Raw genomic sequence first — 16,891 nt, 5'->3', positions numbered from 1 at the left:
TCTGCTGTCAGCGCTAGTGTTGGCCTTAGAATTAGTGCTCAGCTGCTTGAGCCATTGGTGTTAGCCTACGGGTGTTTCAGCTGTTAGCATTCATGTTAGCAGTAGCAATAGCCATCAGCTGCTTCAGCTGTCTGAGCCCGACCGCAGTGCCAACATGTCCTCCCAGTTGTGGACACACCCAGAGGAGCCACTGCACCCTCACTGTGAGGACCTGTTTGCCACAGACAGAATTTAGGTAATCACAGCTACTCAGTCCAATGTCCGTATATCGATGGTATTATCAATATAATTCATGTCAATTATAAGGGTCTTTAGTAAATTTCTTTGCCAGGGCTTCACCTTGTGGCAGAATAATACTAAATTTACAGCTAAAGCAACTGAGAAGATTTTCAAGGCCAAGAAGTTTTAAGTCAATCTCCTGACCTAAATCCAATTGAACATGTGTTTCACTTGCTGAAGACAAGACTGTAGGCAAAAATCCCCTGAAACAAACAGGAACAGAAGTTGACTGCAGTACAAGCATGGCAGAGCCTCACTAGGGAAGATAACCAGTGTCTAGTGAAGTCTATGGGTCAGAGACGTCAGGCAGTCATCAAATGCAAAGGATTTGCATTAGATTCATAAATATGATGGCTTTATTTAAGATTATGTTAATCTGTCCAATTACTTTTGGTCCCCTAAAATGGGAAGACTATATATAAAAAGTGCTGGACATGGATATAAATACTGTTAAATTAAAGCTTACAGTCTGCACTATAACCTTGTATTCGTTGTTTCATTTCAAATCCAACGTGCTCGACTACAGAGCCAGTGCAACAAAAATTGTGTCACTGTCTGAACACTAAAGGTCTGTACTGTATTCATTTGTTTAACGAGTGTTATCTTATGCCCTCCTACAGATAGTAGCCACGGCAACTGGGCTGATCAATTTGGAGGCAACTGATCAGACACTGTGAGAAAAAGATGAAATGCCATGGCCGCAGTGGGTGGCCCAGGCCCATGTCACCATGGCGATTAGAGGTGGTGTACACTTCCTTATTTACTGATGGGCTTACTTACACATCTTTCCATGCCAGTGCTGAGCACAGACAGAAGAGCCGTCTGTTCACACAGCTCGACCAAATGTTTCTCCTGCGAACATACTCTCGCATGAGGGAACAGCTTGCTCCAGTGCTGTCTACAGAGGATTCTGCATTTATTCATATTTCTTATTTATCAGAATACAGGGAGGCCTCTTTCCAAAACAGTCCTGGGAATACACCAGGAAGCTCATAATATTCTCATGATGTTTATCCAGTTTCGTACATTGTGTCTGCAGTGTAATAGAACTAATGTAACTGCATTTATTTATAGATATTGCTCTATCTTGCATAAAACATTGTATCCTAGGAAGGGTATGATGTCACAAAAAGACGGTTGTGCTATACTATGTGCTATGGTGTCACAAAGTAAAATGTCCAATGTTAATTCTACTCGGTCAGTGTATGAGTCCAATACGAACCACTTATACTCTGTAAGAGATGATTTAACATTTTGCTGTTCAGGCATGAATGCAATGGTTAACTTCTATAGCATATGACATGAATGTGCTGAACCTCTATGGTGTCTGGAATGAATGCTATTCTGAACCTCTATGGTATGGTGTCTGGTATGAATGTGCTCATACTCTATGGTGACTAGTATAAATTCAAGTCTGAATCTCTACGGTGTCTGGTATGCATGTGCTGTGCTGCATTGGGGAAGACAGCAGGACTCTCTCCCACACTTGCCATTGTTGGCTGAGCAGCAGGAAGTCTGTGATACCTCCCGCACCATGCCTCCAGGACGTTGGCCCAATGGAGCAGGATGTCACTTGGCCTTTGTTCATTCAGCCAGAGATGTACATATAATCTAGGCAACATATGAGCCTGTCACCCCCCTCCCCCCACTGTCAGCTCCGTAAAGGGGTTCAAAAAGGGGCAGCAGTCACAAGACATACATTGTCCTCATCCACCTGGGATTTGTGTTTGTGTGTGTGTGTGTGTGTGTGTGTGATTAACTGAGTGTGTTTGTCATACGCTTCAATTCAATGGGTCAGTAAACTTCAGTACATATTCCTAGCCATCAATTACTTCCATTTAGAAAGGCAATCAGGACCTGCAAAACCATCAGAAATGTGGGCTTATGTTGTTATGTTGCTCTTCAATGCATCAGTTTGATGCAGCCAATGATAAGGGGACAACACTTACAGACAAGCACACACACACACAAACACACACACACAGGATGTGTGGAAATGAAGGATTTGGGGTTCCATCCTGCTGCATTATGTGACAGATGGTTGCCAGGCCAAGCCAGACCAGGGCCATCCCAGGGGGTATCCCCAGCAGGGGAGGGGGGGTTGGGGGCGGTAGGGGGAGGGGAGGAGGGAAAGGAGGGAGAAGGGGTATAAAGCAGCTCTGAGTAGCAGTTCCTGTCCCACTCTAAATCCATCAGCACACTCACGGAGTAAGGGGTAGAGCATCACCCCCTGCTCTCCTGGGATCCAGTGTGCGACGTGGAAGTGCCACTCCCTCCCCCTTCCCCCCTCGGTCATGCTCAGGTGCGTCGCCCCCCACCCTAACCCCCCCACCCCACCCCACACCCCATCCAGCATGCATATGAGACCCTTCATCAGCTGGGGTGCACCTGAGGCCTGGGGGGTGGGGTGGGGGGCTGGCCATGATCCTGCACACTCTGGGGGTGGGGGGGTGCGAGGCAAAGGCAGCATGGGGAGGAGAGGGGGAAAGGAAAAAATGAGAGAGGGATTATTTCAGCAGTTAATTACTCAAATGAAAACATTATACGCTGAAATGCTTTATTGTCCACTAGTTTCAGAAGAAAAAATTGTCTTCGGAATGTTATATATTTATATGTACATTTCTGTGTATATTTACGTGTATGCAAATAAATACATAAATGGGGCTTATAATGTTCTGAATGATGGTAATTTTGGAGTCTAAGGTGTAGTAACCATTGCTAAGCTGTTTTTTAATTAACAGGATTAAAGGGTTTATATAGTGCAATTCTTGCCTGCTCTGGAGTAATGCCCCACCCTGTGTGTTTGGAGCTACAGACGGATTCATTCCCCTGGAGATGTGTGAACATTAAAAAGCCTGCCTGTGAGGCGGTTATCACATTAGAACCAACTATATTCCCACAGCTCACAGCAGTGTGAAAAACACCTTTACTCTCAACCGAGGGAGGGCAAAGCAAATCTTTTTCTGGAGCAGTGTGTGTGTGTGCACGTGTGTGTGTGTGTGTCTATGCCAGAGGTGACTGCAGAAGTACATGAACAAAGATCTGTGCAGACTCAACCTGACTACAGCACCATGGACATAGATCTGCGCAGACTCTGCCTGACTGCAGCACCATGGACAAAGATCTGCGCAGACTTTGCCTGACTGCAACACCATGGACAAAGATCTGCGCAGATTCTGCCTGACTGCAGCACCATGGACAAAGAGACAGCTGGCTGAAAACACCCTCCAGAGACAGTGTCAGCAGGGGACAGCTATCAATCACTGTCTCTCTCTCTCTCTCTCTCTTCCTCTCAAACACACATACACACACATGCACACGTGCATCGACAAACCCTGCCTGAGGCATATTTTTTGTTTGTTTTATGTTTTTGAATTAAATGAGTCCTCACTTCTCTGCCTCTCTGTCTCCCTGTTTAATTTACCCCAGCAGAGAATACTGGGCCAGATGTCACTCTGTCCTTCAGGGAGTTTGGCAAAAAAACATTTCCATCACTCCCTCCTCGCGAGCAGCTTGTCTGCAGAAGGAAAAGAGCTTACAGTAACAGCTGATGGTGTTCAGAGAAGGTAATGAGCTAGAGAAAAATACAACTGCCTACAGAATAATACATTTCATTTAAGCAGCGCTTTCAGACCAGGCCGCCCAAAGGGCTTCGGAAATAAAACTAGAAGAAAAGAAAAATATTACAGTAAGACTGGATGATGCAAGCAGTGCTGCTCTTCAGATGTGTGCTGATGCTGTGTTTGAACTATAATTATAATGTTCTGACTAAATGCTCCAATTGGAAAGATGCCATGCAAAAGTTGGACCTTTCTGTCATAACAAAAACATATCATGACTATAAAGCATAGATATAAAACAAGACACAAGATGCATTTTATATATATTTATGTAAATACATATGTATACAAAACAAAACATTGTAATTGGAATTAAAATGGTACTGAAACTTCACATTATAAGACAGAATTCAAAATATACCTTTTCCATTTCCACATGAAGGAGGAAAAACACAATCTCTGTGGTGCAAAAATGTCTGTCTGAATAGTTTGAAGTTACTGAAAAGACTGTTTCCCATAATGTGACATCAAGTTTGTTGAAATTACAAATGCTGTGTGTGTGTGAGTGCTGTGTGTGCCCACGCATGTGTACATGAAATTTTCAAGAATAAAAATACTTCTAATCTCAACAGCATGCACTGGTACAACTGCCAATCAGGGGACATTGCAATCAGTAGTATAATGAGCCCAGTAGCGTGTGGTCCACGGAGTTTATTGAACGATAGGAAGTGCCTTCCCTTGAATGAGCTGCAGCACTGAGCAGAGGTCATAGATCGACACACTGAGAGCTACAGGGAGGCTCAGGATGGTTCTGTAAATGCCAGCCTGTGTGTTTCGGTGTAGTGATCATCCGCTCAGATATGCTATATGAACTAATCAACTGCCTTTGCAAACAAGACCAAACTCATGTAGTATCTTCTCTCACAATGTCATCTCTCACTATGAACTAGCTATTAGAAATAAATACATACAAATACTGCTGGCATTCCAATCTGACCAATCATGAGCAGATTGGTTTCACACAGGTCTAAAGCACAGAGCGCAGATACCACTTTGTATGGGATGCAACATTGTTCCCCGTACCATAATCAGTGCAGTGGTAGAATGGGGGTAGAATGGGGGTTCGTGAAGGCAGTGCAAAGAGGATCACTACAGCATTGTCAGCTTTTTATTCGCAGCAAGTTATCATGCAGGCAATGACAACTGAAATTTACACAGACAGTCATAAATGCTAAAGTCAATAGCTGCAAATAGGCATATGGTCACTAGGTATGTCATGGTAATGCCAATTGCTATGTCAGTGGTGATAAAACGTGCTTATGCCTAGTTAATGATATAAGAATTTTTGCATGTTTATGTAGTGGGCATGAAGGTGTTATAGTATGTAACGCTTATGAAGATGAATAGGGCCACCAGTTTCTCCCCCCTTGTTTTCTCCATCCATGTTCACTTTCCTTCCTGACTCTTTCCATAGTAGATCAACTAATTATTATTATTATTTTATTAAAGGTCTCAATTAGAAACTCAACAGTAGGCTTATTCACTTGACAGCACCGTAAGAGTGCCTATTGAGTGCCTATTGGGCCCCCTGGAGGACAGCCATTGAAATACAAGTTTAAAACCCTGCAGGTCAACTGACGGAACAACTTATGAAGCTAAAACTTATAAAACTTTGTTTTATATGTTGTGTTGGGTTGTAATGAGAGTTGTAGATGGATTCTATGTCAAAGGTGCTAAGGCAGCTAGGACCTAATAACCCAATACTCCAGAGAACCCCCTACACATAGCCAAAGGGGGGAGGTGTACCCCTCCCTACTGTGACCACAGATGGTGTGGAAGGATGCCATGGCAACAGCCACATTCTAATGTAGGACCACTGGCCCTCACTGCAGCTCCCACACCTCCCGCTCACCATTACCCCCACAGCTATGTCATCATCCATCCTACTAACCCCCAGTGATGTCATCATCCAGTCCTACCACCTCTTGCGATTCCATCTTCCCCTCAGTGATGTCATCATTACATTACTTTACATCAGGGCTGCCAGTGAAGTTAGATGCGAAGAAGTGTGATGTGGACAGTCTTAGGAAGGCTGTAGAAAGCTGTGCTGCTACATTTTGGGAGTAGTGAGACCAAAGTGTTAGACAGAGGGGTGGAAGGTTGAGTATCACTAAGATGGAAGAGGTATGAGAAACAGTGAAAGAAGATCACAGAACCAGGAAATTGCACATAAAGGAAAAGGAGGAGGGGGCCAAGTACAAAGCCTTGGGGGACACACATAGGAAGGCACTATCTCCAAAAACCCTCAAGGACCATTCAGAGATGTATGATTCAGTCCACTTAAGAGCTGTGCCTGAGAACCTGACTGTGGTGAGGGAAGAAGTATGTGGTCTGGGAGCAGATACAGATGTAAACAGCGGACAGGTATAACGGTCGGGCAGACAGGGGCCGATACAGGTAGGGCAGGTACAGGCATAGAGAGGGCAGATACAGATATAATTGAAGTAGAGGAGCAGATTTGGGGCGAAGGATTGATATGACAGCAGCTCTCAGAAGGCCTTATTTGTTGGTTTAACAAATAATCATGTAGCTGGAAGATAAGGAGCACCAATTCCTCCAGGATCACAGGCTTTGCTGAATTGTGAGTGTTCTGTCTTGTCTGCTGTTTTGCTGATGTAATGCAATACATTAAAAAAAAAACAGATTTACCTATGTATTATTCCCTAATGATACAATATATTAAAAGCGGTGTCATTGTTTTTTTTTTTTTGTTTTGTTTGGTTTTTTTTTTACTTCTATCATGGTTTTGCTATAGAAACGTACACTCGGTTAACCCTAGCATGGTCTGTGCAATAATGGATATATCAGAGCAAATACGCATTTGTCTGAATTAATACAAAAATGAAAGCACAGCCACAGTGAAATAGTAACCAGTGATCAGATATATGTATTTCTGCAGCATAGGTTACTATTGAAGAAGCATTGGCTGTATTTTCAGTGTTGACCTGACAGTAGTTTGGCAGAATTCATTGCTATTTATTTGGCATTTAAACAATAGATGTGTTTCTCTTTTATCAACCTGCAGTGAAGTCTAATTCGGGTCACATACATATGGACTGTGTATACACTTATACAAGGTAGATTACATATAAATAATGCACATGAACATATATTATACAGTCCTGTACTAAGTCTGTATTGCCAACATGCTGTTTCAGTAGTAAAGTAGCTGTCTGCTGTAATTACAGTGAGGGACAGAGATCTGCTGTTGCTACAAGGTGGGACAGAGGCCTGGAGGGGGGGTCACAGCTCCTCTCTCTGCTGTTTAGAGCAATTAGTGTGACTCCCTGCTGCTCCCTGTCAGACCTGCTTGGCCAGGAGCCCCCAGTATGGCACAGACACCTCCTCCAACCAGCCCTTGCTCGCCATAGCGGCCTGGCTGAGGACACGGGGGCCGAGGGCATACTGTCTGTGTGCCACTCGCCACCGCCCCCGCCCCCCCAACATACACACACACACACACACATACACACACACAAACACACCCATCTCAGTGTTCCAAGCCGTGTCTCCCAGCAACAGCCAGTCACTCGCTACCCTCTCCTGGCTTTAATCAGTTGGTCAGGCATCGGCGTGGAGCTACTGCCCAGCACAGTGTGTAGCCAGCCTGGCGGCCCTGCTTCAGGGGGACAGGGGTGTGAGACAGGAGGGGGATTGTGATGCCGCTCCAGTTTCCACAGCCTGGTTATGCGTGCCCCCTCTTCCAAACACACACACACACACACACACACACATGCACACACACACACACACACACACAGAGGGTGTGTGTCACCAACTCAACCACTCTGCTCTGCTGCAGCAGGGCGACTTGCACTTCCTGCCATCCGGGTGAATGGTTCTTACTCATCCCTACTGTGGAGCTTCTCCACCCTAGCTCCCCAGTGCTTCTCTACCCTAGCTCCCCAGTGATGGAACAAACTCCCCATTCCTCCATGAACCTCTCATTCTAGAACTTTCATGTCACACATAACTTGTACTACCATCTTGATGTTGTAGTTCTCTATCACATCTCTTGTAATCATGCCTCACTTCTAGTTTGGACAACATCTGTATCTGCAGCGGTAATCAAGTATTACATGTGGCCTATGTAGAGGACTGACGGCGCACCTAGACCGCATCTCTACAACTACAATGAAAGTATTTCTAAACATAGAAACAGATATAAACTTTAATTGCATACAGTACATTGTCTAATCACAGCAGATAAATCACTGTAGTTTTTCACCTCTGCTGATCCAATCCTACCAACAACGACAATTCAAAAACAAATGTGACCTGCCTTGACAGGCTATGGAAGGCCATAGGTTACTTGCCAGGAGTTTGGGGATACTAGGTTTTTCTCAAGGGAATGAACAAAGCAAGTTAGAAACACAGTTTGACAGAACACCTGTTCAAGGAGGGAACATCACATCAGTGTGCATTCGTTTTGATGATTTCACCCATCTTGCTTTATGCAGGGTGCGCCAAGCCTGTATCGCAGAATATCCAGCTGCTCTCTATGAGCAGTGCCAGTACAGTGCGGTAAATACAAAAATGAATGCTGCCCTTAAACTTTTTTGTGCTATCAAAATGGCAGGCTGAGCTTGTCGTGGACGACTTAATAGTCAGCAGCTGGCTCAGTTTGAGAACTCAATATAGTGAGCTGCTAGCACTAGACAGCAGAGACCAAGCAAGCTGTCCACTGCAGGCGAAGTTAGCGTGCCTGCTAGCAGAAACAGCCAGTGGTTCACGGTATTTTTTGCTGATTGGTTTTCCAGTGGCCTGCTGACAGATTCATAGTGTTTTCAGACAGACGCCTGCTCATTTGCTACTTGTTTATAACAGATTATAATCGTCAGACTACTGCTGAGCCTCTGCACATTTTCTTTTCTTTATAACCTAGAGTAAATGTATCTCTAAACACATTAACAGATAGAAATCTGTACTTTTGGGAGAATTATTTTTAGCACAATGGGAAGCATCTATGAGGATGAGAGGAGCTCCATGGCAGGTGCAAATTCAGAGAAGCAATGCTTCTTGTTTTATAATGTGCCGCTAATTGACTGGCAGTATTGACAGTCAGTAATTGACTGATGTTCCACACACTGATGTTTACTTAGGTCCCAATGTTCAATGTTAAACTGGTTAACATGGTGTAAATAATGTAAATAATAAAATATTATTTAATAACATTATTTGTTTAACAAAGCAGCTTTCATATTGGCAGGTCATATTAGTACACAAAAAAGGTCTATTTTCATTCCAGCTCAAAAAACCATTTTAAGCTAAGTGTTCCGATTTTGTGTGCTGTTGAAAACGGTTGGTTCCAGTTTTAAGTTTTAAAAATCTGGTCAACCTATAGCTAGATCATGGCTAGCTAGAAAAGATGTTCAAAAATTGTATTTAAAAGTGAAACTTTACTTTCAGGCTGTAACCACTATTATACTCTGTGTACTTTTTCCTTTCAATTATAAACTTTCAAAAGTAGCCTGAGGAAAGCCAACTGAAGTTTGCTCTTCAAACTGAATTCTAAATTAATGGTAGCTAGCTAACAGTAGCCCTACTTCTTTATCTTGTCTTTGATTTCTACTTTTTCTGAACTTAAGATTCCCTTACTGTCTATAGAATCACAATTAGCAAGCATTAACCAGCTACTACATTGCTTGCTTTAGCTAGACATTCTGAGGTGCAAACAAAAATAGCAAAAAAATAATTAATAAATAAATGTTGCAAACTGCATTTGTGTATTAAGTGTAAAATGTTTTATTTTTAATATTTCTTTGTCTTAATTTGTGGGCATCATTATGATTTAAAAAATGTTATTTTTATTATTAAATTAATTTACACAACATTAATAAATGTATGAATCAACAAATTCATATTGCAAATGTTTCTAGTGTTTTCTTTTACTGATTTGCCATTGCTTATTCCATTGCTTAGTATAATTCAAAATAGCTGAGCTACTCAGTTTTAGTTTAAATCATGGTATTTGGTGTTGTTTGTGCAAATAACGCCAACTTTGGTTGATGCAGTCGATAAAAAATATAATTTTGATAAAATATATGTAAAAATTTTAAATATAATAATACAATTCCGTATGGATCAAGGTGCACCTCAATGGGCTTCTTGCCCCAGGTAGGGAGACTTATCCAAATAGTGAGGCAAGAAGTCCCTTTACATTACTTTCCTTTTTGTGCTATAACAACAAGGTTGCCCACTGTTACATTTAATTTTTCCTAAAAGCATGTTGGTTCAAAAAATAAATATTACGTAAATACCACTCTGATATCGATATCCAAATATGTTGGAATTTAGCAATACATCGACATGGTTCTTAAGGGGGCCGCCTCCCCCAGCTCACCCTATTAGGCTACATGAAATTGGTTCAATTTTATACATCACTAATGCATGTGCACAACTCAATCCTGTCATTTCTATTTGCAGTGTCTGGGTAGACAGTTTCAATCGTTCGCATTCTTAATCTTATTAATATAACACTACTGCATTTAAGTTACTACACGTGACTTTCTAGAACGCTGCTGCTGCTGTTCCAACTTCTATTACTAGCCTGTTATAGTAGGCCTATACAAATAGTAGCCTAATATTGTACAATACTATTAGGGTAGGCTATAAAACTAATAACAATGATGATAATGATAATAATAATAATAATAATAATAATAATAATAATAATAATAATTCGTCGTCTTTACACATTTTGGTGAAGCTGTTCGTTATTTTGAAAAAGAAATAAGGTTCGGTAGCTTACATTTGCTTTATTTTTCTCATAGGTCTTTTGTCTCTTTGAGAAAACGTGTGCATCGTGACAGATGTCAAAGCCAATTAAGTGACATGTTGCCCAGAACCTCTATCTAAGGCTTACTCATTAAATTCCGATTCATTGCCAAATAAGATAAAGAAAATTCATCTCATTCGCAGTTCGTATCCGGTGCACCATCCGTCACGGAGGTATAGCCTACCCAGGAGAGGAGAGGTGTGTGTGTGTGTGTGTGTGTGTGTGTCGAGGATGGGGGTGGAGGGTGGGGTGGGTTGTGTGCAGGAAGGGGGTGGTCGAAGGAGAGACAGACAATACGATCCCACAAAATTACCCCGTTCCTCCGTTACTCCGTCATTGGTTTATTAGGAGCCGTCGTTTAATCTCATCTCCAGTAGGCTACCATCAACTTGGTTTGACAACACTGGGAAGAGAGAAGCGAAGAGAGGACTGGGATTTGTTATCTGCTGTTCCATCAGAGTGTAGCTCTTGGTGAGCTCGATATAAGAGGGATTTTATTCTCATCACCATCTCCCACAAGACGACCGGAGAAATCTCTGCTCGAGCTCCTCGATCCTATCTGCACACGATCTATTGTTTTCTTACTGGGGGTCACGAGGCACCACTGTCACAAGATTTTATCTTCGAATAGCATTAACTACACTGCTCTCTCCTTATTTGTTTACGTTCATTTATTTTTACTCATGCATGGACATGTCTCTATCTTGAAAGACTAAACAAAAAACAACACAAAAAACAACTCCATGCATCGCAGATTTTTAAACAAAAATATTTCAATTCAGTTAAAAATTTGAGAAAGGAACCAGTTGCTTGGAATAATTTATCTTGTTACAGTATCATAGCCTACTGGCGTCTGAGGGAAATTGCTTTCATAGTTTGAATAAATGAATGCAAAGGACGAACAGGATTGGAGAGGAGAATGTTTTCTATAAAATGAACCAAAGAGAGATTATTTTGTGGTGAGAGCTGTCGTGCACGTAACTCTTCAAAAGGACATCGAGGACCTACAGCTGAAGTTTATTGACACCGCAAGGTAAGTTTTAAAAAGGGGCCTATGCCAACACATTGCTTGATTAAGCTATTTTTGTGAAATTTTATTTTCAATAATTGTGCAATTATTTTTAAGTTACAACATTGTGATGTCTTACAATGTTACACTTAAAATGTTAATAATATATTAAAATGTATACAAAAACGAAAAAAAAATATTCAAATATTTGTTTGAAGACATTCCAATATTAATATTGATGCATGCAAATCTGAGAGATGCGAGTGGTCTTATATTATTTCATTTGGGGAAATTATGTTTGCATTAAATTGAAATTATAACCCTGTTTCAGGGGCAGTATTTTTGTGCCTAGTGCAACAGATTGATACTAACGCTTCTGCGTGTTCTCTGTATAGCTGCATATTTTAGTGCCGTGCCGCGTGCCACGGTGTCAGACTGCGAGATAACTAGATTTGGTTAGAGTGACAGATGGTCATCTGTGAAGATGAATTCCAAATTCTGACAATACTTTATTTCAATTTCGATCGCTAGTTATTTAACGTATGTCACTCTTGGTGATGGGGCTCTAGATAACAGTAAGTAGGCTACTGGACAATAGGATGTCGTAAAAAAATATACATTATTATAAGATCTGCGAAGCTGTGAAGTATGCATATGTATAAACGAGGTGAAAATATACAGTTGATAACCAAACAAATTAATCAGGGAATTGAAGTCAATGTGAGAAAACTAGCCCGCAACGATGCCATTTTGATTTCACCTTGTTGATACCCATGTGATAAATAGTATACTTCAATATAATTTAAACTTTAATTATACCTCAGTTATGCTGAAGTAGGCTACACTAAAATATACTTCTAGTATACATCGGCATGTTATTTTTTTTACTTGGGTATCCTATTGCAGTTTTTGTTTCAATCTGCATTCCAATTAATTTATTTCAGTTATTAAAATCTTATGAATTTCACTTCTTTATTGACTTGTTTGTGGTAGGCTACTTTGCCGAAATAGAATAGTGCTGCGCCGCTAAGTAGCCGAGAATGATGTGCTTCTTCATATCTTGAATTACAGAGAAAATAGCTTGAAAACTGTTTGGAAACCCTTCTTAGACCGCATTCTAAGAGTATAAATCTAGATATTGCGCTCTAGAGCTTAATATATCAAATTGATTGGATTGCTACCGATGGTAATGTGCAGCTACATCTTAAAGACATCGAAACTTTTTTCCAATTTAGGAAAACTTGGGACGACACTAACCTGGTGATTCATCAGAGCATGGCCTGTTAATTAGGGTCTGCCTCTGTAAATGGGAATCGCTTCTTCCTCAGCGTGCAGTAATAGCTGTGCCTCTGTTTCTGTTTCAGCGCTTTCCACTTGATACTGAAGCACTGTTAAGAAAAAAAACTGAAAATGATGCTGAGTCCAGACCAACCTGACTCCGACCTGCCATGGGGCCAGTCCGACGCTGAATCGGTATTGAATGACATCAAAATTGGCTGCGTCTCAGACGAGCCGATGGAAGGTGAGGGGAAGACAAGGACTCTCGCGCCACAGGGTCTCAGCAGGGAGGAGAAGCGAAGGAGACGGCGCGCGACAGCCAAGTACCGTTCTGCTCACGCCACCCGAGAGCGCATCCGAGTCGAGGCATTCAACGTGGCTTTCGCCGAACTGAGGAAGCTGTTGCCAACTTTACCACCAGACAAGAAGCTTTCCAAGATCGAAATCCTCAGGCTTGCAATTTGCTACATCTCATATCTAAATCACGTATTGGATGTTTAGAGAACGGACTGGGCGTAAAGGGGGAAACGTGAGATCAAATTCCATTTTCTTAAAAGTGAAAAGTGGTAATTGGGAAGCCCTGAAGAATCACGGTGCTGCTAATATTAATGCTATTAACCATGATAAATTGGCCTTCGAAAAAGGCATATGGTGGAGGTCTAAAGAACTTGGAACCTGCCATTAGCCATGAATATAGTAATTAGCTAAACTGATATTCAAATAAAATGAAATAAATAAACAGGCGGTGTTGCTGAGAGCATAGCCTGCATAGTCCCCCTCTTCTGCTCCAAACAGTCGCTAAACGGCTTGATGGTGCTGTGCAACAATTGTAACGTGTCTTTGAGTCGTTTAACAGGAATGCAATAATGTCATATGGACAGGGGCAAAGTTCATTTTAAAAAGACCTACATTATTGTCAAAGACAAAATCGTCTGTCAAAGACAAATTCCAACGAAAACGATCAAAAATATTTGTAGCCTACACTATTTCAACAGCGATGGCAAATCTTATATGGCGGTGGATTACGCGACACTGAAAGTGACTTAAATGAGCTAAAGAAAGCCCTCTTTGGAAAGTCTTTAACCTTAAGTCAAATCAAATAACAGCTGCTTAATAAGAACCGTATATAAAAGGGAAAGAAAAAATAAAATGGATAAGTGCCACTACCTAGAGATGTCAAATTATGACCTTAATTTTTTTAACACATTAATTTATTTGTATTTATTTATTTATTTGTTTGTTTCTGTACTTATTTATGTAATTGTTATTTTATCAATATTTATTTAATGTATTTATCTATTTATCGTGACAGTGTCTACAGATCAATGTCCGCTGTTTACGTGTAAATGTATGTATAATTACTCATGTATAATTATTTATTCTTTAGACCGTGGTGTTGGACGATGAGTGATGTTGTTGCTCTTCAATTGCACTTTTCAGTGATTTTTTGTTGTTATGGGTATTTTGTAAATGGGTTGTACGTCAAACAATCTGTTATGTTGATAATCTATTTCATGTTTGGCAACCAGAAGCACTTCACCTTAGATGTATTTGTATCAACTTCCTTATTAATTAATTTAAAAGAGTGTTAAAGGGATGGTTGCTTGGAATTGTTATACACTGTGGATGGCCGATATTTTTATAGTTTATTTTTCATTTAAATAAGTAGACCTATTTGAATTAATACAACTGAGGGAAATGCAATTAAACACGCACATAAAATACACCCTTCATTCTGATTAAAGTAGTACGTACATTACTATCAACTGCAAGAACTGTAATTTACAACATGGTCTCCATATATTAGGATGACATCACAGTAAATTCCAAGGGACATATCCTTTGCTGCAACCAAAAATGATATGAAACATTAGCCTATTATTATCATAAGCCTATTATAATTTATTTAATTTTCTGAATTTTATTGTTTTGATTATGTATGTGTCTCTGCATTGGGCTTAATTCAATGATTGATTTTATATAGCCTATATATATATAAATGTATAGTGAGGAAAAGTACATATCCGCTATCCAAAGATTTGTCTTTCAGGGTCGGACCGTGTCTTCGTTACTTTATAGCATAGGCCTATTTTTTTGTAGTTGAGTAGCTATAATACGCTGTTTTCTAACGAACACAGTTTTTCATATTTTAATAGTGAATTGTTTGCAGAAATAAATATTTTAAAAAAACGTATCATTTGAATTTCTGATTTCTGTCCATTACCTGAAAGTGTCGGGAAAGGTGAATTAGCCAACACATGTATCAGATGTCACACGGCTTAAGAAATCAATAGGTCTAGTGCATATTCACTATTAGATTGCAATAAACTGTAAAACATTGTTGATTTATTTCAACTATTAACTGGAAAATATTACGTAGGCTACATCTATGTGGGCCAGAAGTTTGTGTTGAAGGAATTGGTAATATATAATAAATGTTTTTTTTTTTTCAGAAGCTTGTTTAAAATTAAAAGAAGCGCTCCTTAAATATGTCAGATTTTAACACGACAGATGCCACATCTTTGTACGGGTAATGAGTGGTGCAATCTTAAATCAGCCCCAATCGTTCTCGCTTAACACTCCTTGTCATAGCGAACAAACGGTGGGCATATGTGACGTCAATTCGTTTTACGTGCCTGTCGATATAAAACCCTGGTAGTGGATGAGCGAATTTTCTTTATAGGGAGCGTCTGGTCAGTCCAGGTCTCTTGTGCGAGAGAGGTTTTGCTATGCATGCGTTCGCTGTTCCTACTCGCATTTGGCTGAAAGGCGCTTTCCCTAGAGAGAGGGCAGGTGTTACTCCAGACGAGCCAAGACAACCAAATTACTGGCCGTCTGGCACCTCCCGTGGGAAAGAAAGACATAGAGAAAGTGGAGAGATGGAAATTTATGACCAAGGAAAAACAGCCATGCAATATTGCCGATTGCGAAACCATTGCATATTTTCAAACAGTTTAATGAGATCGGCTGTTAATGCGAGTATTAATATTGATATTCATATTAAATACAATGTAGTTTGAACAAGTATAATCGAAACAGGCCAACATATCAAGGATATAACATTTTTAATATGGGGTCTAACATAAATATGTCTACTGATCACTGAAAACCGCCAATTAAAACTTACTTTTAAAAATATACCGTGTTTCATGCCGGAGGCAAATTATTTTCACTCTGAGATCAGATGCCCGAAAAAAATATTCGGCATAAGCAGACGGCATTTTGCTTAAACATATCGAACGCGCAGCTACATCTCTCGTTAAACGTGCGCAGCAAAGTATTTCTTTTAAAATATATGAATGAACTCCAAAATATGAAGGTCTCGTCGGTGCCATTATTAATAAAACATATGAAAATATATGAAACGATATAGGAGGCTAGGCTACTCCCAAGGCTACTGTAGATTACCATTAATGTCGTATCGTTCATTTTTCCTAACTCTTGTTCTGATGTTAGTTTGTAGTAGTTAGTCTGGTGTTCCTTGGCTGCTGTAATGCCTTAGATAATTTCCACAGAATCAACATGGCATTTTGGCGCTCATTTTAATGCATTTGATTGTGCCGAGACTTCTCTCCCACAGGGGTGCAGCTCAGCTGGAGACGGTCAGTGGAGTTTTTCTCTTTCTGGGAGGAAACTTTATTGGCTCAAATAAAAATTATGTTCACGAAATGAATGTACGGCTGAGAATGAATGTTTGGTACAGGTAAACCCGCAGCACCTACACTCATCTCTGATGGTATCAAAATTCAGGTTCCTTTTTAAAAGAAAGGGGGGTCTGGATGGAACTGCAAGAACACTCCTGCGGCTTTACCAAGTCAACTCAATCTTCCTTAAAGATTGCCATACCATTCTCTTGTTTAAAATGTCTTCTGTGAATGGTGTTTCCTAAAACTGAAGATTTAAAGTCAAGCTCATTGAACATAAGAA

General features: G+C 40.5%; 1 protein-coding gene across 1 annotated transcript; it reads left to right on the top strand.

Annotated features, from left to right (window-relative positions):
* Window positions 1-10,969: 10,969 nt before the first annotated feature.
* Window positions 10,970-15,150, top strand: LOC135241111 (helix-loop-helix protein 2-like). The gene is made up of 2 exons (XM_064311248.1): window positions 10,970-11,710; window positions 13,051-15,150. Exon 2 carries the CDS (start codon window positions 13,097-13,099, stop codon window positions 13,463-13,465), a length of 369 nt encoding a protein of 122 aa, XP_064167318.1. The 5' UTR covers window positions 10,970-11,710; window positions 13,051-13,096; the 3' UTR covers window positions 13,466-15,150.
* Window positions 15,151-16,891: the final 1,741 nt, after the last annotated feature.

Source organism: Anguilla rostrata, chromosome 15 (assembly GCF_018555375.3).
Source record: "Anguilla rostrata isolate EN2019 chromosome 15, ASM1855537v3, whole genome shotgun sequence".
Classification (NCBI taxonomy): Eukaryota; Metazoa; Chordata; class Actinopteri; order Anguilliformes; family Anguillidae; genus Anguilla; species Anguilla rostrata.
This window is presented reverse-complemented; position numbering and strand designations above follow the sequence as displayed.